A 27,509-nucleotide genomic window follows, 5' to 3' on the forward strand; every position below is an offset into this window, starting at 1 on the left:
TCCTTCACTTTTCATCCACTGTTTGCAAGTGCTCTGCAAGGTCCCTGGGAAATGACCTTTCTATCCTCCCTGTCTCTTCAGCTCACTGGTGACCTTTGCTCTTTTCAGTGACCAAGACCATCTGTGCCCAGCAGTGTTCAGGGCGCTGCCGTGGCAGGTCCCCCAGCGACTGCTGCCACAACCAGTGTGCCGCCGGCTGCACAGGGCCCCGGGAGAGTGACTGCCTGGTAAGACCACCCAAGCTCAACACGGTGGGGCTTCTCTGGCCCAGGATTTAGAGGGGCTTCCTGTGGGAGAAGTGTGCCGATTAACATTGGTAGTAGCAGACATGGATTTTGCCCTTTGCCAAGTTACAAACCATCTTTTATTGTCCTGCCTTCACCACTTACTTTATGACCTCGGGCAAATTACATGACATCTCCATGCCTCAGTTTCCTCATCTGACAATGGTGGATAATAAAGTACCTAAGTGTCAAGTGGTCTAAATGACACAGTGCATGTGGCATCCATAACCAGGATCTGGGCATAGAATAAGCATAACTCATTATGAAATATGTTTTATTTGTCATTAATGTTTATTGTGGCCAGCAGCAGTATTGTCATTCTCCTTCTTGTTTCACTTAATTTTCATTGCAAACCTAGGGAGTTGATACTGTAAGAGCCCTACAGTATATGTTTAGAGATGTTAAGAGACCCATCCAGAGCCACACAGATCTTGAGTGTCATGGCTAGGACTACATTTGGATCTCCTGACCCAGTCCCTCTGCTCTTTCCACCATGGCTCAGATGCCTCCTGCCCACCCCCTAAGGAGTCTTGAAGCACTCACTTTTGTCCCTGTTCCTGGACTGGCAGATGACAGTCCTGGAGACACCAGAACTCGGAGACCTGAGTCCTGGAGACACCAGGACTGGCAGATGAAAGTCCAAGAGATACCAGGACTGGCAGACCTGAGTCCTAGAGTTACCAAGTCTGGCAGACGTGACTCCTGGAGTCACCAGGACTGGCAGACGTCAGTCAGCGCCAAGTATGATAAGACCTTCATGGGCTCCAGACACGGAGTCCCACCTAAGGTGGAATCCAAAAGACTGATTTCAAGGAAAGGAAGATTTTTAAAGTCCAGAGGCTGGAGCCGGCCCCAAGGATTTTGCCTTGTGTGGTCTGGGCTGATTCTAATGTGTAGCTGGAGAGGAAAGATGACGTGCAATTCTTAGGGCCACCACTGTATTTGATCTGGTCCCCTTTGCATGGCACCCTTCCTAGTCAAAGTTTTCTGCAGTTTGGCAGTAAGTTCTAAAATGTATCCTCAAGTGTTCTTTATGAGGGAGACCCAATGTAAATTGAATTAAAAACAATTTCACTATATAGTTACCACTCTGGTGTGTGAATTCCTTAGTCATTTTGTAATTTAATAAAGAAATGTATTTTTCTCTCATCATAATCCAGAAGTCATCACAGCTATGACAGTATATTTAAGAAAAAACATGCTTTTAAGAGAAAGCTCTTTCTGACTCTACTGAAAGTACTTTGCTAGATTTTTCTGCCATAATCGAACTTCTGAACAGTAAAAACTGTAACTCGAGCTTTCTGCACGAAATCAAAACAGTGCTGAGTGTCCTTGCCCAGCCTGACCAGCACGTGTGGTCCCTCCTGTGACAGGTCTGCCGAAAATTCCGGGATGAAGCCACGTGCAAGGACACCTGCCCACCACTCATGCTTTACAACCCCACCACGTACCAGATGGACGTCAACCCAGATGGAAAATACAGCTTCGGTGCCACCTGTGTGAAGAAATGCCCCCGTGAGTTCATCACATGGGAAACACTTTCATTTGTCAGGCATCCATTTCCTGTTTTGGCTTCCACTGGAATTGTGAGTCCCCTGTCTCGGGTAGTCTTTGAGTGCCTGTGTCTGCCTCATTGTCAGGCAGGTGACCCTGGGCCTGTCCAGGTGCACAGGTGAGGAGCCAGGCTGCTGCGGCAGGCAAGAGATGACAGCTGCCACTCTATTTCCCGGTGGGGTTTCTCGTGTCATGGTGGCCAGGACAAGAGACTCGCCTGTTGTGCAGCCCTCTTAACTGAGGTCCAGTGTAGCAGTCCAGAATATTCTATTGTCTGATTGGCACAAACCCATGGCCATTGAGCTGTTTCACAAGCAATTAGCAATGGTCCTAAATTAGAGAACACGCTGGAGGACCTGCCTTCTTTGGCCGTTACAATTCTGGTGAAAGCCGTGCCTCTTGGGAGTACCGCAGAAGGTTTGTTCTTGGTTTGGTTTCAGTGGTTTGGGTTTTGCTTATTTGTGTTTGCGTTCTACAGGTGGCTGTAGTGTTTAGGGAAATAGTGACATGAATTATTTCCTGATTGAGAAAGTGTAGAGTTGTCTAATTAAAGAGCTTTAGAAACCATCTTGATTTCTAGGAGGGTAATTAAGAAAAAAAATTTAAGAACAATTATGAAGGAGAGATTTGCCCTACCAGATTTTTGGACATGGAAATTTTTTAATTCTGTGCAGAAAAAATAGCACATAAATGGAATAATAAGCCATTGTAAGGTATATGAAAAACTAAGATAAAGAAAAACTTGCCATGATTATGACATGTATAATCTTTGAAAGAGGTAGAGTTTTAAAATACACAAGAAAACACTTAGGGCCTAAGACAACAAAAGCAGACGACTCAGAAGAAAATGACCAGTGTCCAGTAAATATGTTTGAGGATCTGCTTAGGGAAGCCAAAACAGGAACGCACAGAGCTTTTGAAGAAGTATTAACATTAACACAAACAAATTACTTCAAGGGGTAGGGGAGGCCGAGAAAATGACCCATGTGCCTGGCTTCATGCAGAACCAGTTGGTTCTACCACCCCCAGCAAAGGGAAGATTGTCAGAACAAGAGGACCATGGAAGGGCAAGATGCCAGCCGCAAGAATTAACTGCAGCCTCAAATGTAGCAGCTTCGGTGGAAGAGTAGTCTTTGTTTAGGTTCACATATTTTTAATAAGCTTTCAAGCTTTAACCGTAAGTCCTGAAGTAGAACCGATAGAAAAAAAAAAATGAGCTGTGGAGGTGTTTTAAACTTGTGTGCGTGCACGATGTTTTCCTCTTTAACACATCTGTTTCCTGCCTGTGATAAAATATCTTTATTTCTCCATATCATGGTTTGGCAAACTACTAAAACTCTTGAACTCTATTCCTTTTCTGTTTGCAGCCTTTTACTCTTTGTCCTTAAAATAAATAAAAGCAGAGGACTATGGGCCCTTTTCATTAGCCCTGTTATAGAAGGACACGAGATGATTGTGGGAAAGCCAGAAACACCTGGTGCCACTTTCGCCACCTTCCTTTTATTGTCACTCCCCCAGGTAACTATGTGGTGACAGACCACGGTTCCTGTGTCCGCGCCTGCAGTTCTGACAGCTACGAGGTGGAGGAAGACGGAGTCCGCAAATGTAAAAAGTGTGAAGGGCCTTGTCGCAAAGGTAGGGGAGCCTGCTCGGTGTGGGGATAGGCTCTTCCTCTGGTCCTGAAGCTCCCCCGCAGGGCCCCATCAGCATCACACTTAGAAGAGATTTGAGTAAATGTCTTTCAGCTCGAAATTTGTTCCTGCCTTTGTGCTTGGTGTATCCTGAATGCCAATTTATTCCTACTTGGCCTTGACTGTATCTTTTATTATGAAATCTTTCAAACACCCAGAAATGTTGCCAGAATAGTACAATGAACACCCATACGCCTTTCACATAAATTCATCAGTTTTTAATATTCTTCCACACTGCTTTCAGGCTCTCCATGTTTGTGTTTATATATGCCTGCATACGTGTATGTGTCCATACGTGTGTGTATTTTTTTCTGAACTTCGTGATGGTTACAGATATTATAACACTTTACCCCTGCATATGTCGGCATACTTTTCCTACAAATGGGGACATTCTCCTAAGTAATGAAAGACAGTTTCACACTCATCTCAAGTTTCACGTCACTCACTACTATTTTCTGGTATTAAGTTTAAGTTAAACTTCCTCCTACTATCCCAATAAGTCATTTTTAGCCAGTTTTTAGTCTAGAAGCCAATCAAGAATCGTGGGATTTGTTTAGATGTCCTGTCTCCTTACTCTTCGTTAATCACGAACGTTTCTCAGTTCCCCACCCCTACGTTCTTTCTTTTGTCTCCCATCACCTGATGTTGTGAAGAGTACAGGGCAGATGTTTTGCAGAATATTCCTCAATTTGCCTTTGCTGGTTGTTTTTCCTCAGGGTTGGATTTGGGTTGAGTGTTTTGGGCAGGAGTGCTGCGTAGGCCATGTTGATTTCCTCTCGTATCACATCAGGTAGCACATGATGCCTGTATATCCCATTACTGATGATGACAAATCTGATAATATACTTCAGGTAGTGTCCCTCAGATTTCTTGGTGGTTATAAAAAAGTGATTTTCTGTTTCTATCATTTCTTCTACATTTTATTAGTTGACATTCTTTAAAAAAAAGTTTTTTTAGTACACGTGTGAAATCATAGAATCCTTTTATATTCAATTTATTGTAATCCATTCCTGCCATTATTCATTTTGGTATCTCACATATGGCTGGTGGGAAGAGCCTCTCCAGCTGGCTCCTGTCCCTTTGGCATGTCCTGTGTCCAGATTACGTCTTCTACTCAAAACATACTATCTACACTCTTTGTACCTTGCTACTTAAACTTAGTATATCCTGGAAGTCATTCCAGATAAGTCCATATGAATCTTCCTTATTCTTCTTTGTAAGTGACTCCCCTGTGTGACTGAACCAAAATTCATTTAACCTGTCTCCCTTTATATGGTCATTTAGATTGCTTCCACCATGCTGCTGTTATAAATAACGCCTCAATGAATAGCTGCTTACCTGGAACATCCGCTTCAGATGCCACCTTCCCTATGAAGCCGTCCGTGATCAATGAAAACTGATTTCTCCCATAGACACTTCATGTGCATTCTTTCATGGGCAGGCTCAGCCTTTGTGTTCCATGTCATCGAATCCTCCCAACCCCTCTGGGAGGTCTGTGCTGTTATGATCTCCATTCTACAGATGGGGACTCTAAGACACAGAGAATCTAAATGACTTGCCCAAGGTCCAGCAGTTGGGAATGGCAGAGTTGAGATTTGAAGCTCTTGCAGTCTCCTTCCCAGGCCAGACCTGGCCACCTCTGCATCTTCCTGGTCTTGTAACTCCTGTGGGGAGGTTGGTTAGTGCCCTGAGAGCTGAGTATCCTTAGGCTTCAGGAAGCCTCTTGGCAGAGGAGACATGGAAGAAAGGAAATAAGAACTTGGGAGTGGTGCCCGGCCCAGAGGAAGTTAAAAAGAAGAGTTAAGCCACTGAATAGAGAGAAGCGTACTATTAGCATCCTCAAATGGATCTACAAAATCAGAGATTGTTTTTGTTTTATATATTTTTTTTGTTCAACAAACATTTTGATTCTCCCATAATCCTTACGCTCTATTTTTCTATATGTCCCAGTTCATATCCTGGGAGTAGTGGCCAGCTCAGATCCCTTTGGGTATAGGGCGATGCCACTGGGTAAGGGAGGAGGTGCTAGGAAAACAAAGGGCTGAAAATGTGTGTGCTGATGGCCCACACCTTCTCCAAATCTGATGTCTCTAAGGGTGAATGTATAATTTATTTCCAAATTTAGGAATTAAAGTAATCCCACCATCACACACAAGCATAGAGAGAATGAATATTCCGTCAAACACATGGAATTCTCTTCCAGACCCATAATTAAATGGCGAGTCCCCATATAGCAGGTGAATGCCTCAGGGCTTGTCTTGCTGAAGCCGTCTCATTCTCTATTGTCAGCCAGATCCTTGGAATCCCAAACAAGCCTGGCCATTGAATTCCACAACCCACATGGGTTAGATGTGGCCCAGGGAAGCATGGGGATCCAGTGGTTGGTGGGATGGGCTCAGCAGCCAGTTGGCAGCCAGAGGTTTCTTTGCAAGCAACAAGGGACTCCTAACAGAGCGGAGCACAGAGGGGATGATGGAGTAGCAAGGTGTAACTGTGTCACCAGGAAGTCTTGTGGAGATCAGCATAGGACCTATACCTGAACAATGAAATTTTCAGTGACTATCCTTCAAAGTAAAGATAAAGTCTGGAAGATAGGTACCAAAAATTGCACTGTGAATTTTAGAGGGAGAGCTGCAACAGATAAATGGGCTTTAGGGTAGCGATGGCATTTGAGATGGAGATTCGGGAGTGGATGTAAATTACTAAATGGGCTCAGAGTGTGGAAAAAGGCATTTTAGATTGGTGTGGCAATAAGACACAGGTCAAAGCGTTTGGTTCAACTAAACACTGAAATAAAAGCAGTTTATCTGATAAAAGTTATTACAGTATTTCCTATGATCAGCCAGCCTTTAGAAATCATGTTTGTGAATAGTTTCAATGATATGATGAATGTTCACAGCATAATAAGTGAAAAAAACAAAATACCAACTGCATAGCTTATGTGACATAACCATGGAGGATAGCCGGAAGGAAATTTTCTGAAGTATTAAAGGTAGATAGTGGAATTGCTGGTCATTGTGTTCTTTGTTCTGTGTTTTCAACATTTTCTTAAATTAATTCATCTCACTCTTTCAAAAAGAAAAAATCTATGTGTATTGTTTCTTTAAGATAGAAGACAAAGCTGCCATTCAGGTTAGGGCAATGGAAAGGCATTGAAGGTTTAGTCAGGGGGATACCTGATGAGCCCATGCATAGAAGCAGTACTGACAGCAGCAAGTGGACTGCACTGCTGTGGAGAGGAAGTAAGAGTTGTTAAGAACAATTAGATTCTGGTCCAAGTGGGAAATAATGAGGAGGAGAATGCCAGCCCAGGGAGGGGAAAAACAGCAACAGCATCTCCTTCTCTAACCACTGTAACTCCAAACCCCACCATGGTCCCTGGTACCTAGCAGCCCCTCCATTGATGTTTGTTGAGTGAATGAATGATGGCATGGCAGTGATGGTTCTCATGGCTACAGTTCACTTCCTGCTCCCCTCTGCTTGTGAAACCCTAGCTATTCCTAATTCAGCAAATGTGAATTGAATAAACATTTCCCTTATTTTTACAGTTTGTAATGGAATAGGAATTGGTGAATTTAAAGACACACTTTCCATAAATGCTACCAATATTAAACACTTCAAAAATTGTACCTCGATCAGTGGAGATCTTCATATCCTGCCGGTAGCATTTAGGGGGTAAGTAATAGATTAAGTTACTGGTGTAGAGAAAAATAAAATCTGCCTTGTTCAGTGGTAGAGACTGTGAATCAATAATCATCCTGTACTTGTTTCAGTGACTCCTTCACACGGACCCCGCCTCTGGATCCCAAGGAGCTGGATATTTTACAAACGGTGAAGGAGATAACAGGTGTGTGCTGCAACGTTTTATATGAACATAAAGGAGAAATTGGAGTTTTATAGAGAGAACTTTTAGATGTATTTCCTTCTCCCTCAGGATAAAAACCTTTATTCTGAAATTCTACCATTAATGACTAATTAATTCCTTGATATTTTTCAAAAATGCAATTTCCACCGCATGCAAGGGGTGAACACTCTAAGAAAAGACTCTGGTCATCCATGACTTCACGTGAACATGTTTAATCCCTCGTCTCTCAGCTGAGGGCAATGTCTTGATGGCCCAGCGACTTTGGTGGGTAGAGAGAGAAGGGCATAATGGTAAGGGAACAGCATGGGCTCTCAAGCCTTGTAGACTAGATTTCACATCCCTGCTCAGCCACCAGCAGGCCTTGGGTCCTTCCTTCCATCAGAGCTCCACTTCCCTCATCCCTAAAAAGGGCATAATGAGACCTAAATAACAATATTGTTTTGAGGATTGAAATTAAATAAGGAAAATGCATAAATTTCCTTGTATATAATAACAGCTCAATACATGGCCACTATCATCAAGAGCAGGAGCTCTTGGGGTCGTCAGATACGTAGCCCAGCAAGGCTCTCAGGGCCGCAGCACCACGGGGACAGCCTGTTGGGTGAAAGTTGGGCAGTGGGAGAGACGCAGCAGGGAATAGGAATTCCAGGGGAGAGACGGAATGCCCAGGGTAGAATCGTGCCTTGGCTTGCATCTGCACACGTGTATACACTCAGTGAAGGTGATAACAAGAGTCAAACCAAACGTTCACCTTTTCTTCTCCTACTATAGTCTCTTGAGAATCCTTTAATAATGTCTCATACAAAAAAGGAATTTCCTAAGCGGTATGTGTCTGAACCTTCCTTCTGCTTTGTAGGGTTTTTGCTGATTCAGGCCTGGCCAGAAAACAGGACTGACCTCCATGCTTTCGAGAACCTGGAAATCATACGTGGCAGAACCAAGCAGCAGTAAGTTGACCCCAGCCCCAGCCTGGTAGATCCTTTCTTATTTTTTTATTTTGAAATAAGACTTAACGAGAGTTTGAAATTAGGCTTACGGAAATGTTGCAAAGACATTGCAGAGAATTCCCTATATCCTTCACACAGCTTCACCTAATGTTAACGTCTTACATGAGCCTGGAGCAAGTATCAAAATGAGGAAATTAACGTCAGCACAGTCTTGGTTCTGGTTTCACCTGTTTTTTCATGAATGCCTTTGTGCTGTTTCAATGTCCAGTCCAGTATTCCACATTGCATTCCGTTTTACGTCTCTGTAGTCCCTTGCATATAGTTTCTCTGTCTTTCCTTCTCTTCCGCCGTCAGGCATTTTGTAGAATGTTTTCTCCTGATGTGACTGAAGTTATGTGTTTTGGGCAAGAAGAGCACTGAGGTGACATATTCTTCTCAGCACGTTATATCAGGATGACCTAAGAGGCTTTTTGGCATTCAATGTTTCTTTCAGGATTTCCACTTTTCCAATTCCAACAGTGAAATACACACACACACACACACACATCTTTAACATAATAAGTATAATAATTAGTTTTATGGTGAGGAGGAATTTGAGAATCTCTTGGTCAAGTGTGACTTGGAAACAGTCTGGTTCCCAGAACTGTTTCCTATAATTGACTTCTAAAAGGACTACGTAGTATTGTGCAATATTAAAGAAAATCAGGATATGGTACATATAAAATAAGCATTGCTTTCCAAAAGTTGCCTTGGCTATGCATCTCTGATGCTAAACATGTAGCTAACATTGCTTCCCAGAAATGCCCCTCTGCTCTGAGTTCTGAGGAATATTTCCTCTACCCAAGGTTCATACAGAGACGAGAGATTTAGATCACTTTTCTTAGGTGACTGGCATGTACTTCTTGGCTTAGTTTTAGGGGTTTAAAGAAGATAAGGATTGCTTTTTTCTTTTTACTGAAAACTCCAGTGACACACAGTCCCTACTGGGGCAGGGTGACCACTGATTCCAGGGTGTGGCTCACCAAAGCCAGGCCTTCCCGCAAGGAAGACCCCAGTTTTGTCTCTGGTGTCTTGGCTCCCCTGGGTGCATGTTGGGGAGAATGCCTAACAGTAGTGGTGCAGGCCTCCCACCTAAGGCCCTTTGCTTTCCCCAGGGGCCAGATTGTGGGAAGAGAGAGGGAGAAAGGGTGAGGAGAGAAAGAGAAACAAGGAGAGAAGGAGTCTCCAAATTACACTTAAAGCTTTTGTCATCTCATGCCTTAATTATCAGTCTCTTCATTCAATACTGTCTCAACTGGCCCATTCTCCATCCTGGTGTCCAGTGAGCTTCCTAAAAATGCAGATCTCTTTCCTGTGTTTTCCCATCATCTGCGAACAACAACTCAAGCTCTTCCACATGGTGTCCGAGGTCTTCTGGCCTCTTGTATTTGGATGTTTGAGAGATTAGAACATGTTCTCAATTCACAGGCAAAATAAAACTTCAGTAAATAAAATAATAACATAAAAACATTTATTCAGCCCCCAGTCTGCCACTGGGATTAAAGATACTAAATGAACAAGGAACTAGCTTTTCCTTGGAAAAGCTTAAAAAACACTTGCAATTTTCAAAAGTTGCAGTACATACCTTCCACAGTGTGACTTACGATCACTGAAAGGCAGGCTGTAGTAGATCTAAAGTGGTCCAGAAGAAGAAAATAAAGTTTTTAGTGATATTATGTTTTCATAATTTTTCACAATGTTATTTTTCTTCTTTCCAAATTAGTGGTCAGTTTTCTCTTGCGGTCGTCGGCCTGGACATAACATCTTTGGGATTACGCTCCCTCAAGGAGATAAGTGATGGAGATGTGATCATTTCAGGAAACCGAAACTTATGTTATGCAAATACAATAAAATGGAAAAAACTGTTTGGGACCTCAAGTCAGAAAACCAAAATTATAAACAACAGAAGTGAAAAAGACTGCAGTAAGTAATCACTTTGGTTTGGCTGTGGAAATGGTTCCAATGGGTCACTTATTTTGATTTAAAATATTGAAAAGCCATTCTCAAACATTTAAATTACTTTTTTCATTCCTGAGGATCAAATTAAAAGAAATCTGTATATTCTTAATTATAAAGTTATCATGTGAAGTTCATCAGAATTGTTTCTAGATCATTCTCATTTCACAGGATGAATTTGCCTTGAGGTTTATGCTATCAGTTATTTGTAATTTACTAAACTAAATTTAGTATTGGTTTTATTACATTTTAGCTGTAGGTTCCTCCCTGCTCATTTCAGCCTCTAATGACTATAGCTACACACACATAAACACACACATGAATGGGATGAACATTTCACATTGGCATTTCCTATGCTGAGTTTAGAGCCACAGACAGCTTTTGAAGCTGGGCATGCACCAACGAACGCCCTGTGCTGAGACCCTGGCCCCTGGCAGAAACAGATCTGAGTTCAAATCCTAGCTCTAACCCTTCCGAGCTTTGAGACCTTCGTCCATTTACTTCATATCTTTAGGCTTTGGCTTTCTCATCCATTAAATGGAGATAATAATGATTCCCAGTGCTACTGAGAGAATTAAATGAAATTCTGTATGTAAAGCTCTTGGCCTGGCACATGGCAGGCAACCACAAACCTTCCTTATTGTTACCATCAGCTATGATATTCATCAGCAAAATACCACCCAGGCCATGCAGGTCCCGTCGGCCCCCACTAGGGAAAAGGGAACTTGCAGTCGGCCTCTGGAAGCCCCTTTTGTGTCACTGCTTCTTCCAGGGCTGCCGGTGTATCTGTGCAACTCAAGATCTCAGAGAACCCAGCTCCTCACTTACTGGTGTTGTCTCAACTGGCCCCTCTGGTCACTTTTCCATAACTGATTCCTTGCGCTCACTCTATCTTCTCAGAGACCGTTGGCCATGTCTGTAATCTGTTATGCTCGTCAGAGGGCTGCTGGGGCCCAGAGCCCAGAGACTGCGTGTCCTGCCAGAACGTCAGCCGTGGCAAAGAATGTGTAGAGAAGTGCAACATTCTGGAAGGGTAAGACATTATCTTTTAATCCATTTGTTTTGATTAAAAAATAAGACTTCGGATTGTTTTTATAGGTTTATAGTTATTCAGTTTGATTCTTTTCTTTTTGTTGGCAACTATTAATCACAACAGGAAATGAACAAACTTTTTTCATTACTTAATTTAATCCAATAATTTATAGAATCTCTTTTTCTGGAAATATCTTATATTTTTCTAACCTGCAAAGTTCCCAAGACAAATAGAACAGCCATCAGTGGCTCATATGGCCAAGACCATGGCCGTTTGTTCTCTTCTTTGCAGTACATTCATCCTGCTGTGTCAAAATATGTTAATACAAATTACATTTCCTGGTTAACTTTTGTTTTATGTTCAAGAAACACTTAACAGTGCTAATAACTTTAAAGGTAACCATGGGCAAAGACATAATCATATAACGTTTGTTGAATTTACTTGAGATGATTAAAAAGTATATAGTCTGTTGATTCTATGAGAATCTTGATATTGATATAAAGCTTTGAATAATCACAAATAACGACTAAAAAATTAATAGGAAAGTAAAATTGAAAGATAGGGAGAAATTTTTTAAAAATTTTTTTAAAAAGGGAAATTTTGCGGTAGGGAAGAGCCATAGAAATTACAGAGGGCTACAGAAAATCTTACTTCCTGTTCTGCTGTCAGGCCTTAGGGTACAGCTGGGATCCAGAAACATTCAGGAGCAGAATGAAGACCAAGTTCAATTCCATAGGAAGGAATTCTTTAGCTGATAGGCTTATTAACCTAGCAGTAATTTGCATAATTAATGGTACTGTTTCAACAAGTGGGAAATACTGGTGTAATCCTGATGGCTGCAAATAGACACTAATCTCATGTTTTCAGTTTTCATATCTCTTTAAAGAGACAAAGTAACTAAAATAACCACGTCGGTAGTGCCCCATGCCTTTCCCGTAGAGAACTTTGGTGTCCAGCAGCACCTGCTCCCTTTTCAAGACAGGTCCTTCAGCAGGCGTGATAACCCAGAGAAGAAGCACAGAAAAAAACAGTTCCAAGTCTTTGGTTTCACTGATGCCATTTGCCTGGAAAGGAGGACTTAGGGAACATATTTTCGGGTATGACCATCCCTTGTTCACTGCATGGAGTGAAGACTCATGGTTAACTACCAGGCAGATTTCAGTGTTCTTAACAGCTGTCACAACAATTTTGTCCTTTCAACTGAACATCAGCTTCTTGCTTAGCATTGATCTACGTCTTTGAAGAGTCATGGAAATATTACAACCAAATTTTTTCACGCCTGTGTTCCGTACTTACTGTTTTTAGTAATAACAATTGAGCAAGTTTTAATCTCTCTCCCTCCTTTTCCGGTGCATTAGTCTAGTTACCATTTCTGTGCTGTTTAATTTAAATATCCATGAATCTGATACAGGAGAGAGGAGGTACCTCCTAAGGACTATTTTCTTTTTTGTTATTTGTTGCCATGGTTTCCTAGTATACAAAAATTGTGCCTATAGAAAAATGTAGGGAGGATGCTTTGATTATAAATGAAGCTTATGTGTTTATTCAGGGAGAAGATGAGCAAGGATTCAGTTAATAGAATCAATTTATTATATTTAGTCCTAGAGTCCCAATCGTTTGACCTTCACCTAAATTATTGTGGATTTCTGAGAGAGATGATTCGTGTCATCTGAAATTTTAGACCCGTCAACTCAGGCAGTTGTAACCACCCAGCATTTTGAAGCAGGATCTCTTGGAATGGCACTGATCGGTTTTCTTTCTTCCTCCTCTCAGCGAGCCAAGGGAGTTTGTGGAGAATTCCGAGTGCATACAGTGCCATCCAGAATGCCTGCCCCAGGCCATGAATATAACCTGCACAGGACGTGTAAGAACATGTTTGATGTTATTCCCTCAAATGTCACAGGGAAAAGCACCTGTAGAACCACAACCATGACCCAACATCCCCCTGGACCTGTTAAGGACAGTCCAAGTCCACTTCCCAGACAAGAGGCTCTGCGATCTCACACTTGGGTCAGAGGGGCTGTGATTGAGTTGAAGTCATCACACAACTCGCCTGGCAGGAGCTTTCTCCTTTTCTGTCCAATATCCCCAAACACGTTTGATGATGACTGCTCTTTCAATACAAAACAGGGAAGCCTTGTGGACTGGGTATATTGTCAGCCAGTTTTCACTATTTCTGACATCTGTCATCTTTGCTTTATCATTTTAATCAAACATTATTACATTCTTGTTTAACATTAGTTAATAATTATTTGAAGAATTTTTAAAGAAATACGTAGGAAAACTTTTCAAAATTCAGTTTCTGGGGTTGGCCTGGTGGCATAGTGGTTAGGTTCACATTGCTCTGCTTCAGCGGCCCAGGGTTTGTGGGTTCAGATCCCGGGCACAGACCTACACACCACTCATCAAGCCATGCTATGGCGGTGCCCCACAGACAAAATGGAGGAAGATTGGCACAGATGTTAGCTCAGGGACAATCTTCCTCAAGCAAAAAGAGTAAGGTTGGCAACAGATATTAGCTCAGGGCCAATCTTCTTCACCAAGAAAAAAAAAATCGGTTTCATATCTATATGTTCAGTAATAATCTTTTAAAGAATATAAATAAGAATTCAGGTCCCTCTCACACCAGTGTCCTAATGTTAATGCTCACTATTATTTATATAAGGAGCTCTGTTTGGATTTGATCTTCAACAACCATATCTAAATCTACTAATTGAAAACAATTTTCAGAAATTTTCTCTAAATCAGGCAGAAGATGACAAGACTGTTTTAAGGTATAGGTTGCCAACATGGCTAGTTACAAAGTAAACCCCTGATGTACAAGTTTCCATGGTGTTGGGTTAAATTTTCATCATTGACATAAAATAATTGATGATACTGACTTTGTCATCTGGTTGTTCTGGGTCTGGGAACACTCAGTCTTTGTGTGGACAAAACTGAGACGTCAGAAAACTTAGCCAACAGGCAAGTCCTTCCCTATTAGTCTTATTTCAGTCCCTTGATGAAGTGTGTGCGACATGACCCAAGCAGTCCCAGAGCTTGCATTTCTGTGAGTTTTGCAAGGGCATTCCAAGTATGATAAACAGAATCACATTTCGCATGTGACACAGTTAATTCTACAGCCACCATTGCGCTTGCCACTTGCCACCTTCTCATCACTGGAGAGACGTAGCTGTGGGTTGTCTTAAGTTTTCTTTGGCAAGTCTGGCTTCCCTTTAACTTCAAATCTGACATGCAGGAAAGTCCATCTGACGATAAGGATATAAATATACATGAAGGCCACTGAAGATTGTTTTGACAAGAAACAATCTCGCAATGTATTAATAAAATGTAATAAAATATACAGTGTAGTTTCTTTTATGTTTTTATACATTATATGCATTTAAAGTCAGAAAGACTTAACACTGAGCTGTTAACAGTGGTCCCCTCAAGCAGAATCACAGACAGACTTGATGTGTACTCCTTTAAGAACTTCTATATTATTTGACTTTTTTCACAGTAAGTATTTTAAGTAAAAAGTTACTTCCATTTTGAAAAAGAAAGAGACATACATAAATGTATTTTTCCGCCTTGGTGCAGGGCCCAGACAACTGCATAAAGTGTGCTCACTACATCGATGGCCCTCACTGTGTCAAGACCTGCCCGTCTGGAATCATGGGAGAAAACAATACCCTGGTCTGGAAGTTTGCGGATGCCAATCACGTGTGTCACCTGTGCCATCCAAACTGTACCTACGGGTGAGTGGAAGCTCAGCCCTAGAAAAGAAAATACAGAGCAACAAAATGGTCCCTATCTTTCAAATTTGTAGACTGAAAATGTCTCCAAAATTTCCAGGCAATAAATTACAGGGGTTTGTATTTGAGTCATTCACTTCTGGTGTTTAGCTCCATGGCCGTGGCAGCAGCAATGACATGCTTGTGGGCAGATCATGGTGCAGGTAGGAATGCCTCTCAGCCTCTCACTATGTTTGTCATGCCAGGGCTCTGTTCTGCAATGCCAGCATGTCCCAACAAGAAAGAGTAAGTGACAGATGGGGTGAGAGCATAGGTCCTGCCAGGTCTCTAAGTTTTCTACATATCTTTCCCGATGACTGGAATTCATATTGGAATCTTTTATTGTTGTTTTTTAATTAATGTAAGAAAACATGGCCTAAAATGTTGCTTGAAGACACTTTTTCTTTTAGCTAGTTGATTGCTAAGCTTTTACTAAGTAAATTAAAACTATTTTGACTGCAATTAACAGAAGCACTCAAAATGTATGTATCCTGTTTACTGAAATGATAAATTTGGCAATCAAACTGGACTTTTCCCAGCAATCAGAAAGAAAAGTTGAGTTGTCACGTATAATATTTCACATTTCCTTATATCTCTCATAATCCTCAACCTTACTTGGAACTGTTACTCTTTTTCCTCTGGATCCATCTCTTACTAGCTATGTGGCCTTGGACAAATGTCTTAAGCTCTCTGTGCCTCTTTCCTCATCTATAAATTAGGATACTAATACTGCATAGCTCACAGGATTTTTGTGGACTTGAGCTAATATGTATAAGCTACTTAAAATAATAGTGCTCTAGTGGTTAAGATTCATAGTTCTCACCACCATGGCCCGGGTTTGTCTCCTGGTCAGGGAACCACACCACCCGTCTGTCGGTTATCACGCTGGCAGCTGTTGTGTTGTGGTGATACTGAAAGCTACACCACCAGTATTTCAGATACCAGCAGGGTCACCCATGGTGGACAGCTTTTAGCAGAGCCTCCAGGCTAAGACAGACTAGGAGGAAGACCTGGCCACCCACTTCCGAAAAAATTGGCCATGAAAACCGTAGGAATAGCCACGGAGCATTGTCCAATACATTATGCGCTGAAAGGTGAGAGGATAGCACAAAAGGCAAGGCAGGTTCTGCTCTGCTGTACACAGGGTCACTAGGAGTTGGAATTGACTCGATAGTACTAACAACAAAAACTTAAAATAGTGCCCGAGCTCCTGAGCACTGATGGTGGTGATGGAGCTGGAGATGAGGTGGTAATAATGCTGGTGACTGTGTTACTATTAATGATACTGGTGAAAGGAGGTGGTCTTGGTAGTGATGGTGGTGGTGATTATGACTGTGACGATGATGATTACTGTCCTTTTTCTTTTCTTTCTTTCTTTCTTTTTTTTTTTTTTGCTGAGGAAGATTCGCCCTGAGCTAACATCCATGTTAATCTTTCTCTATTTTGTATGTGAGCCACTGCCATGGCATGGCCACTGTTGAGTGGTGCAGGTCCATGCCCAGGAGCTGAACCAGGCCACTAAAGCAGAGTGTGCCAAACTTAACCACAAGGCCACCATGGCTGGCCTATGATTAGTGTTTTTTGTCTTCTTTTAAAAGATTGGCACCTGAGCTAACATCTGTTGCCAATCTTCTTCTTTTCTTCTTTTTTTTTTTTCCTTCTTCTTCTTCCCAAAGCCCCCTAGTATATAGTTGTATATCCTAGTTGTGAGTGCCTTTGGTTGTGCTATGTGGGATGCCACCTCAGCATGGCATGATGAGTGGTGCCATGTCCGCGCCCAGGATCCAAACCAGCAAAACCCTGGGCCACCGAAGCAGAGCGCGCGAACTTAACCACTCGGCCACGGGACCGGAACCCCTACTCCCCCACTGATTAGTATTCTTAAGGGATGAAGAACCTTCCAGTTAGAGTTCTACTCAGGAGTCTTGAAAAATTTTCCAAATATGTCCTAAGTTTACCAAGAAATATTTTAATTGCATTTGTATGGAAGAGCCTAGGCCTGGAGACAAGTGACCTGGATTCAAGAATGACTAGTACCCTTGTCACTTTGGTCATTTCACCTTCCTGAGTCTCAGCCGCCGTGGGAGTAAATGGAAGGGCTGCATCCTTCTATGACCCTGTGGTACAGAAGTTTCAGTCCTAGGTGACTGAAAGGTAAATCCTCAGCTAACATATAAGAAACCTTGTCGTTTCTTCTGTGGTTTGCAAATGATTGACTTTACATGCTAATCTTAGTCTAATCCATTGGTTTTTTCCAAACGGTCTGGCAATATTTTGCCAAGTTTCCCACCAAGAGAAACAAAAATAAAAAAATTAAAGCCAATAAATTAATTTGAGTAGGGCTGGCATTTTTACAATATTTCATATTCTCATATTCGGGAAATGATATATTTTTCCATATATTTAAGTCATCTTTTTTCACATTTCAGTGAAGTTTTGCAGTTTTTTTCTTTCATGTCCCACCTAAGTATTTTGTATTTATTTTTGCTATTGTGAAATGGATCTTGTTTTCTAGATATCTTCTAGTTTATTATTGCTAATATATAAGATAGCTTTTGACTTTTTGGTGGGGGGACATACTCATCTTGCTTTGATTGGCTTTACTGAACTTCCTTTGAAATTAGTGTTTTAATTCATGATCTTGAATTTTCCAGGAAAACAATCCTATCGTCTCCAGTAATGATATCTTCCTCTCTTTTTCAAAAGTTTCAGATCATATTACAAGGACGAGAATTTCCAGAATAACATCAGACACAGTGGTAGTGGACATCAGAATTTTATATCTGATGGTGATGGGAATGGCTGTAATGAATCACCATTAAGAACAATATTCACTATTAGTTTAAGACACTTATCTTGTTAAAGAAATAGTCATCTGTTCCTACTTTTAAACTATTTTTTAAAACCTGGAATGAATTTTGAATTTCACCAAATACTTCCTTGATAGTGATTTAAGATTTTTCATATTTTTCCCTTTGAGTATATCAGCATGCTGGTCATATTGACCAATTGCAAACTCTACAAAGCATGGTATAAACTACACTTTGCTAGTTTTTCACTTAATCTGTTTTTTCATTTTCCTAAAAAGTAAGCAATTTGGAGCAGATTCTCTAAAACAGAGTTATATTAGCTGTATAAAACAAATGTGTCTTTCCTCCTTTTTGTATCTTTTAGAAATAACTGTGTATATATATTTGTGTGTCTGTGAGTGTGTCATTGGGCTTACAAGGGCATCTAGAAAGTCTTTGGGCAGTTGAAATTTTCCATAAATTTAAACTCTATGAGATACAGCTTGCCAAACCTAGAAAGAGGGAATTTACTCAAGGTTTAAATAAAAAATGTTAAAAAATATTAATGGTAATTTTTTTCTTCTATTTCCTTCTATAATTTCTATCTCTTTCTCCCTGTTTCAAATAAAATCCTGATGCTATGCCTTTGACATACAGAGTTTCGTCAATGTTTTATCTTTCGTATATTTCATTACCTTCCTTATTCTGAGTCTTTTTGTTGACAGAAGAACATATAGTTTTATATAATCTTGTTATTACTATTTGTATCTTCTCCCAAAGTCATTGATTACATAAGAATTACATGATATAAATGGGTTTAATTTTGAAAATATGGAGAAATGTTGATGGCAATATAAGGGAAAATAAGAAAACATTTCTTTGTGTATTTGTTATATACACATTATCAAATACCGTGTCTCACTGTTTTCTCAGAGTAGGTGTATGGATTTTTCCTTTTGTATTGTTGAAGGAATGCTTAAAAAGTTTCAGTTATCACGGGGCTGGCCCTGTGGCTGAGTGGTTAAGTCCGTGCGCTCCGCTGCAGGCGGCCCAGTGTTTCGTTGGTTCGAATCCTGGGCACGGACATGGCACTGCTCATCAAACCATGCTGAGGCAGCGTCCCACATGCTACAACTAGAAGGACCCACAACGAAGAATATGCAACTATGTACTGGGGGGCTTTGGGGAGAAAAAGGAAAAAATAAAATCTTTAAAAAAAAAAAAAGTTTCAGTCATCACCACAACTCATTAGCCGGTTGTGACAGAGCCCAGAGTATGACATGGGAGCTGCCTGCTTCCCAAATGCCTGCCCGGTATGGCAGGTCTGGTGGCCCAAGAGAATGGTAAGGAAACTGGAAGCAAATCCATTTTTAGGTAGAACCACATTTTCATAGGAAGTCATAAGGGGAAGTTTTCTTTGAAATTGTTATCCAAAAAATTAAACAATAAGAAATTTTGTCTATTTTAATTACATGTAACAAAAAAGAATAAATCAAGTGGGGGACAGAGAATAATTTCCTGACAAAATTAAATGATGGCATGATATGGCCTCTTTCACTTGACACACGACAGTCATTTCTGCAGAGTTACCAAGGGCACCATCAGCTGTCCCGAGGACCTCAGATCATTCTTCCTTACAGCACCTGTCCTATCACTGTCCTTGTCAGTCATCTCTTCAAATGTAAACTGGCCTATATTTCCCTATGGGCTTCTTATTTGTCAATAGCTTCTTGCTAGCAATCCCTGCAGCACTGTCAGAGGCTGCATAAAACCCTGTATTGTGTCCAAAATTCACAGTTTCTGTTTGCACCCACTTTGCACAGTATTCCCATCCTATTATAGTCTGGACACTGACTAAAGGCAATGTGGGAAAAAACACTAGTGAAGGGGGATTTTGTGAGTAGGCCCAGATTTTATCAGTGGTCATCCAGTAGTGAATGTTTTTTGTCTTTGGTGATCTTGGTTTTCCTAGGACATAATAGACTATGAAATAATAAGACCTCCCTGCATATGCCACTGCCTGAAGAAGCGTGCATGTCCGGTGTAGGAATGAAGGCCCAAATGCATTGCAGGGGCAAGATTGCACTGACACCGTGGAAAAGGGGGATGGCTTAGACCCTCAAAACCAAGGAGAGTGGAGTGTAGAGATCAGAGCCCTCAAGAGATAGAAAATGTTAAGGACCAGACGACAGTGTCGAACAAGCATCCCCAGTCCTCTTCATGTATTTGAAATGTAGTTCTTTGTCTTTCCCCAGGCCATGATATGTCAGTCATTCCATTTAATGGAATATTTTGTTTTCCTGTTGACGTTTGTGTTGGCAAATGTTGCTGTACTTCAAAGCCAACTTACTCTGCCCTTTTAACCATCATTCTGTAATCACCTGTTGGTGGTCTCCTCTGCTGGAATGGGAACCCAGCTGTTCAAGAGTCGCATTAAGACAAATCCTATCTGCTTCATGTAAGACATTTCAGTTGGGTGGAAGTGGATCAAGCCAGCTCTTGCTCCTCGCTTTCTGGACCTGAAATCATCATCACCACTTCTCTGCCCCTGAAATTCATGTCTTCACTTACCTGTTCCTCTCCGCCTGCTCCTTGATCAGTCTGGCCCAGGAAATTGTTCCAGTCTCAACTCCCTCTCCTCCCCTGCTCGTATTGGCATTCAAGCCAGCTATGAGACAGCTATGCTGTCAATAATAATACATGAAAACATTTCAGTTATGAAGACCAGGAACTGTCTACTTTGTTCAATGCTAGAACAATCCCCGTCACAGAGTAGACATTCAAGATATTTGCTGAGTGAATGAACAGATGAATAAATGCATAATAAACAAATGATTAACCACCAGCCCAAAATTGAGACACGTTGGGATTTTAATGATTTGAGAGTAATTTAACACACATTACCTTAGGATTTAATAAAAACTCCAACAAGAAATGCTAAAGAAGTAGAACGATCAAAATGTGTATTTCTCTTTCAACTCCTACAGCTGTGCTGGGCCAGGCCTCGAAGGCTGTGCGAGAAATGGGTAAGTGTTTACAGCTTTGTGTCTAATTGACCCTGTCAGCAATGACCCAACATGCTCTGGGCAAAGATAATGCTTTCCCGCTGTTCTGGTTGCCTCTACCTTGTCAGTTCTCACTTCTCCTCTGGGCCAGCGTAGGCATCCCTGGCAGAGACCACCTGGTGGTTCCACCGCACTTCTCCTGCCTGCCTTGTTGGGTATGCCTCAGTGGGGCCTGCTGCATGTGGAGAAGTGCTCGTTGTCCAGTACGGCTCTTTCTGTGGAGCCAACCTCTGCCTTCTTTGTTACACCAGGTTGGTTGGATCCTTCTCTTCCTGCTTCTCGTCTTTTTTTTCCTCACTGACCCAGTTGGCCTTATCACAATCCCAAGTTTGAATGACCTTTCTGTTCGATGACAGATGTCCAATATGGGGGAATTTTCTCCCCTTCCTTCCCTTTCTAAACATGACTTCCTTCAGCATTTCAGTTCTGATCAATTTGCCATCATTGCTGGAAGTGCTAAACTGAGAAAAGCAGTATTGGGAATTCCTGTTCAGACTCATCAGGAAAGAGTGGTATTATCAATTAATAATATCTAGTGAGGAATCACAATTCTATACAAGGCACCTGTTTGCTCTTCTTGATATCCCTAACACCAGCCAAACCTCCAGGCACCTCTTCCATATCTACAAAATCCCTTCCCTGCCTCAACATCAGCTTGCACCTCTGCCTCAGAATTAGCCGTGATAACAGATCCCTCCTACTATCAAGTGAGACATTAAAGACAAATAAGGCAGTTTCTCAGATTTTCTGTCATGCCACCTCTTCACTTAGCAAAGACCCTTGCAAAATTTTTCCTATTTTTCATACTACAGTAAGTATCTTAGTAATGATATTTTCTGTCACATACCCACCTTGAAACCAATGGACATTCCTTGTTTTCTTTACTCTTGTAAACTTTTTCTCTTCTCTTGTCACTCATCCACCCTTACTGTGGCTCCCCATGGAACACATACTCTGTAACAAATTATTCCTTATATCTTCCCTTCAAAATAGTAAAAGCCCATTAATTCAAACTGCATTAACTGGGGAGATAGTGTAAAGCAGGAGATGACTTTTGCACTCGGTAAGAAGAAAGCGTTGTAAATGCTGTTTTCATGAAGTATGTTCAACCCACTTACAAGAAATTTGTAAGGATGCTGGTACCTTTTTTGGGTGCAAATAATGCTTCTAATTGATCATTGATAGTCATTAACATTTCTACCTGAAAATATGCCATTTGCCAGAAGCCTAAATGGCATAGATATTTGATAATAATAACTTTATAAAGATTCTAAATTCAGAATCTCCTAATTCAGATGGTTCTTCCCCAGTGAGCTTTAGAACCTGAGTTTTGCATTTTTGCTGTCCCTGAAATCAGACACAACCTTGTGGGAGGAGGAGTGCGTTAAAGTGGTTTGAGGCCACATGATGACATCACTCATCTATGACAGTGATGTTTTCTATGTCAGAATCCTATTACTTTATAACGTCCTCCAAGCTCATTCATAAAGCATTTCACATGGCTGTTGTCCCATCTTGAAAGCCAAGGACATTATTGAGAGAGTCCCTTCACCCAGCCTGGCCAGTAGACAATACACATCTCCTCTGTGTGGAATGCCATGCTTCAAATATATGGAGACACTCTGGGGATACATCCACATCCATATAAAAAGCATTATTGAAGTCTGAGTTACTTTTTGAATGATGTGTTTTCATAATCAGCAGATTAAAATATAACCATCATATGGAGAGGTCCGGATGATACCTCAATTTAAAAAATGAAAAGAGCAGGACAGAGGCAGTGGGTGGAAAGAAGTTAGAAACGCTGCCCCAGAACTCTTAGTCAGTTTTCTTTTCTCCCTTTGGAAGCTGCTCAGCATTCCACTTTCTGAGATAGTTTTAAATGATGTGACTGTATCAAAATATGCTGGAAATATGTAAAATGCCAGTGTGATAAAATCTGCCAGCAAACCTTACCTTGCCATGTGTCTCCACCTCGTTCCAGGCCCAAGATCCCATCCATCGCTACTGGGATTGTGGGCGGCCTCCTCCTGGTGGTGGTGGTAGCCCTTGGGATTGGCCTCTTTTTGCGCAGGCGGCACATCGTCCGGAAGCGCACTCTGCGCAGACTCCTGCAGGAAAGAGAGGTGAGTGTGCACCCCGGCCTGTGCACCCCGTCAGCACCCCATCAGAGTCCTCACTGCCCCAGATAAGAGCAAGGGCTGTGCAGACTTGCTATTTGAAATTTTGTATTTTAAGTATGTAATTGTATTATTATGCTTTATTTCTTGGGATGGAAAAACCAGGAAGAATCTCTGAATGTCTAATTATAAGCAATTAGTTACATTTTGGTACATCTATCCAATGAAATGCAAATGTTTCTAGAGTAAGTCACACAACATGGTTGCAAAGCCGTGCAGAGTGCTTTTTACAGTATAGCACCAGTGTACATGCCCAGGAGAAAGTCTTGTGAATAGGTATGTAATTGAGCTCCTGTAAAGGCACTGTGGTTGAGGAGATGCTACTTTGGGAAATGCCATTGTCCACACCAGTGCTGTTCCTTTTTGAGCTCTGTGTGTGACTGATGTTATCCCTGACACTTATCAAGTGTCCAGCAGTGTGTCAGATGCCAGAGTCCCTGGGAGGAGAGACCCATAGCAGCTCGTAGCATAGTGACACCTGTGGGTTATGAGCTCCTACAGGCTACCAAAATGACCACTGTATAAAAATTTTCCTCACCAAAATTTTCTCAATTCCAGCTAATTAGCCTGGAAACAGAAATTGCATTTGTTGAAATGGAGCCATTCTGTTCAAGGACACTAGTATCAGGGAGTCCCTGTTCCTATCATCTTTTATGAAGTTCTTTAGAGAAGGTGTCCATTTTTCCTTTTGAGGGAGCATGGCAAGTTGTTTGTGCTAAAGCGCAACCGCACACTGCTGTGTCTGCACCTGCATAACACCCTCCTCCCCCGGGGGCACTGAGTGTTGATGCTGAGCAGCACTGGCTCTTGTTCCTTGTCTCTCATAGCTCGTCGAGCCTCTTACACCCAGCGGAGAAGCTCCGAACCAAGCTCTCTTGAGGATCTTAAAGGAAACCGAATTCAAAAAGATCAAGGTGCTAGGTTCTGGAGCATTCGGCACAGTGTACAAGGTGAGGCCACTAGAGGTGTGATACTGAGGCTTCTGGGGACTCGGGTTGGCAGCCCCCTCACATTCTAGGTGGGCAAATGCAGAGTCCTTGGCTGTGGTCTGTTTAGCATCGTGGTCTGTTCTTTGTGTCACTGAAGCTTTGGGAAATTACACCATTTTCTCAAGTTATTGAGAGGAAATCTTTTATAATCACCATAACAAATAAGTGGTCCTGTGAGACCTGTACACAGGCAAAAACATTTTTATGGATGACACATTGACCTTTTAGAGGGATGGGTGGCACAGATGGATTCTGAAGGAGGATTGTCTATCACTGAGTGACAGCATCCAAATAAAGCCCAGATTAAAACAGCTTCTTTTTAATTTGTTTTTCTACATCCTCTTTGCATTAAGTCTGATTGCAGTTAGGTCTAGACCTGGCGTCTTAGAATTCTGCATGAAATGATCCACACTGGTTTTATAACTAGCACGAGTTTAAGGTTTTTGAAATCTAACTAATTCATGGAACATGATAGCTAAAGTGCTACTGAGGGGGCCGGCCTGGTGGCGCAGCGGTTAAGTGCGCACGTTCTGCTTCTCAGCAGCCCAGGGTTCGCCGGTTCGGATCCTGGGTGAGGACATGGCACCGCTTGGCACGCCATGCTATGGTAGGCATCCCACATATAAAGTAGAGGAAGATGGGTACGGATCTTAGCTCAGGGCCAGGCTTTCTCAGCAAAAAGAGGAGGACTGGCAGTAGTTAGCTCAGGGCTAATCTTCCTCAAAAAAGAAAAGAGCTACTGGGATGTCATCACTCCCAGACCTGATGGCCTTGCAATGCAGAGTTTGCTCGATGTCCCTTACCCTTTGGGATAGTGTCACTAATAAAGTCCATCCAGCTCACAAGTTACGTATTGCATGGTAAGACAATTGCCAGTTAATGTCTTCCCTCTGTCTTTGTCATAGGGGCTCTGGATCCCAGAAGGTGAGAAGGTTAAAATTCCTGTGGCTATCAAGGAATTAAGAGAAGCCACGTCTCCAAAAGCCAACAAGGAAATTCTTGATGTGAGTGTCTGCTTTGTTTTCTGGTTGTCCACAGGCCTGGACGTCAGAAGCCACCTTTTCTGGTGTCTGGCAGCACATTGCTCTGTTTTAGACTTTTTTTCATCACCATATTCTAAATGTTCACTTTTTATATCTTTTTTCCCTTCTAGCTGTAGTTGGTATAATTCCCTCTCAGGCCTTCTCTTACAGAGAAAACTCACCTCGTCCATTCTATTATCTCCCCCAAAAGGATAGAAACTTACAGGTGCTGGGCATTTACCAAAGGCTCCTGATGAACCTATGGTGCAGGTATTGTGCTCAATATTTTTTGGATGAGGAAATGGAGGCATGAAGAAATTTGCTCAGGTTCACACGGCTGGGGTAGAATTCAAGCCCTTTGTTACTCCTGATTCTGAAACTCATGTTCATTTTGCTGTTATCTTATCTTTGAAATGGCTTTTTAAAGGTGCCTAGGGTTAACAATATGATGCCCACTCTATAAACTCTTGCCCACTTGCTGTACTTTCTCCCCAAATAATTTAAATTTATTCTCCAGTGTCTGCTGATTGTTTTTATGGAGTAAGTCTTTAGAATGTCCCACAAGATGATTGTTATGTGTTTGGTTTCGATTCTACTGAACTTTCTCCACCTTGTCTTGACCTTCACTAGCCAATGAGGGGGCTGCACACTCTTAGAAAGAGGCTGGGCCATCCTGGAATTTGGCGGAGGCCACTTTAAGGAGATGCTCTGGAACATGCAGTCGGCAAACCCTCCAGGGTCTTGTGTTAACAACATTGGCCTCTGCTTGCTGTGGGTTGATGAAAATTCTTGCCCTTGTCCCAAGACAGAGTCAGTGAAAGGGGAGGTAGAGGGCTTAGTAGTGGGTTGGAGAAACAGTCAAAGAAAAAGGAAAACGACAGCCTTTATTGCCTCAAAAATCTAGAGAATTTAGCCAAGAAGGACAAAAGTCAGATGTAATATTCCCCACTCTTGTATCTAACCCACAGAATAGTTAGTAAGCAAAACAAACATGAGCCTTTTTATAAATACGTTTAGATTCAATGAACTTCCCAGTGGCAGAACACTCTCCACTTCAATTTTCTCCGGGCAGCCTTCCCTCCTTTTATTATAATGAGGAAATTCCCACTGTGGTACACTTCTAAATGAAAGATGATGTATTAATACAGTGCAGTAGAAAATCTCACATATCAATGATATACTTATCAAGCAAAATTTTCTTTCATTTTAATGGCTTGCAAATTCATGTGAAGTTCCATTACACAATGTCAGTATCTATTAACATAACCATAGGAAATATAGTGGACGAGCCATTTGTGAAGTCTCTTCACTTAACAACCTCTGGCTCCCTCACCTATACTGTTAAAAAGAAAATATATTTGCAGAACTTGCTTTCTTAATTCATTTTTTACTCATTTAAGAAATTCTAATAAATTTCACAAAGTGATGTTGAAATGTGAATTTCAACAATATTTACAATGCAGAGTAAGGGTGATTTTTAAGACAATAGCTATGCTTTTGGGAAGGAAGTAGTTTTCACTGAACAGGGCTCCCTGGGACTTCTAAAACTGGAGGAAACCTGCTTTTGTGTGGCAGAGGAGGGATGGAAGACAGAAAAGGTAAAGACTTACAAGTTTAAAAAGTTAAAAAAGTCCCTTTTTTGCCTCTTGCTCTGCATCTCTCCTGCTCTCCCTCCATTGTTTTTGTTTCCTCTCCTTCCCCACGTCCTGTTTCTTCTTTCTATTCGTCTTTGTCTTCTCCTCTCATATCAAATGTTATGACTCAGTTAGGGACAACGTACTTGAAGCAGGCGTTCTCATTTGCTTTTCCCGCAGCTCCGTCTGCCCAGTGCTCACGGGTACCTGTTGGTGCAGGGTGTTGTGTGGGTGACTGAGAGCCCCCTGAAGGCAGAGGCGAAGCTGAAGCAGGCTGTTTCTGCTAAAGGAAGCAAAAGCTGGCGCTTCTAAGGCCAGTTTCCACAGTGAGCTGAAGAGAAAGTTAATTCTTTGACAGGGCAGCCCACGGGGTAGGGTGTGCTCTTTGAAATGCTCACAAGCATGTGTCAAGGCTTCCACTCAGACACTTCTTCCTCTACTGAGGCCAGACACTGAGACCCAGCACACACACACTGTAGCCCCTGGTTTAAGTTGCTACCAGCAGAGTAGTTAACTGGTAATGTTCCAAAAATGTAGGGCCACCTACTCTTCATTCTTCAGATCAGGCATATGCCTCTCCTGAAGGAGTTTAAAATCTGGTGGAATCCTTTTTCTCATTCTTAAAATAGTTCACAAATGAGGGAGATAAGCAGGAAGGAAGGTACGAAGTTATTTGGACAATTGGGAC

At 41.7% G+C, this 27,509-nt stretch overlaps 1 protein-coding gene across 4 annotated transcripts in view; it reads left to right on the forward strand.

Moving 5' to 3' along the window:
- The window catches only part of EGFR (epidermal growth factor receptor), a 194,219-nt gene that overhangs the window by 136,023 nt on the left and 30,687 nt on the right, over window positions 1-27,509 (forward strand). For all 4 annotated transcript variants that reach the window (XM_046670665.1, XM_046670667.1, XM_046670668.1 and 1 more), the window contains exons 6-19: window positions 109-227; window positions 1,658-1,799; window positions 3,357-3,473; window positions 7,078-7,204; window positions 7,303-7,376; window positions 8,251-8,341; window positions 10,104-10,303; window positions 11,237-11,369; window positions 13,143-13,233; window positions 14,949-15,106; window positions 20,919-20,957; window positions 22,981-23,122; window positions 24,004-24,126; window positions 25,071-25,169. In XM_046670665.1, coding sequence (XP_046526621.1) covers window positions 109-227; window positions 1,658-1,799; window positions 3,357-3,473; window positions 7,078-7,204; window positions 7,303-7,376; window positions 8,251-8,341; window positions 10,104-10,303; window positions 11,237-11,369; window positions 13,143-13,233; window positions 14,949-15,106; window positions 20,919-20,957; window positions 22,981-23,122; window positions 24,004-24,126; window positions 25,071-25,169 — 1,655 coding nt within the window. The remainder of the gene's footprint in view (window positions 1-108; window positions 228-1,657; window positions 1,800-3,356; window positions 3,474-7,077; window positions 7,205-7,302; window positions 7,377-8,250; window positions 8,342-10,103; window positions 10,304-11,236; window positions 11,370-13,142; window positions 13,234-14,948; window positions 15,107-20,918; window positions 20,958-22,980; window positions 23,123-24,003; window positions 24,127-25,070; window positions 25,170-27,509) is intronic.

This window comes from Equus quagga, chromosome 8 (assembly GCF_021613505.1).
Source record: "Equus quagga isolate Etosha38 chromosome 8, UCLA_HA_Equagga_1.0, whole genome shotgun sequence".
In the NCBI taxonomy this organism is placed as follows: Eukaryota; Metazoa; Chordata; class Mammalia; order Perissodactyla; family Equidae; genus Equus; species Equus quagga.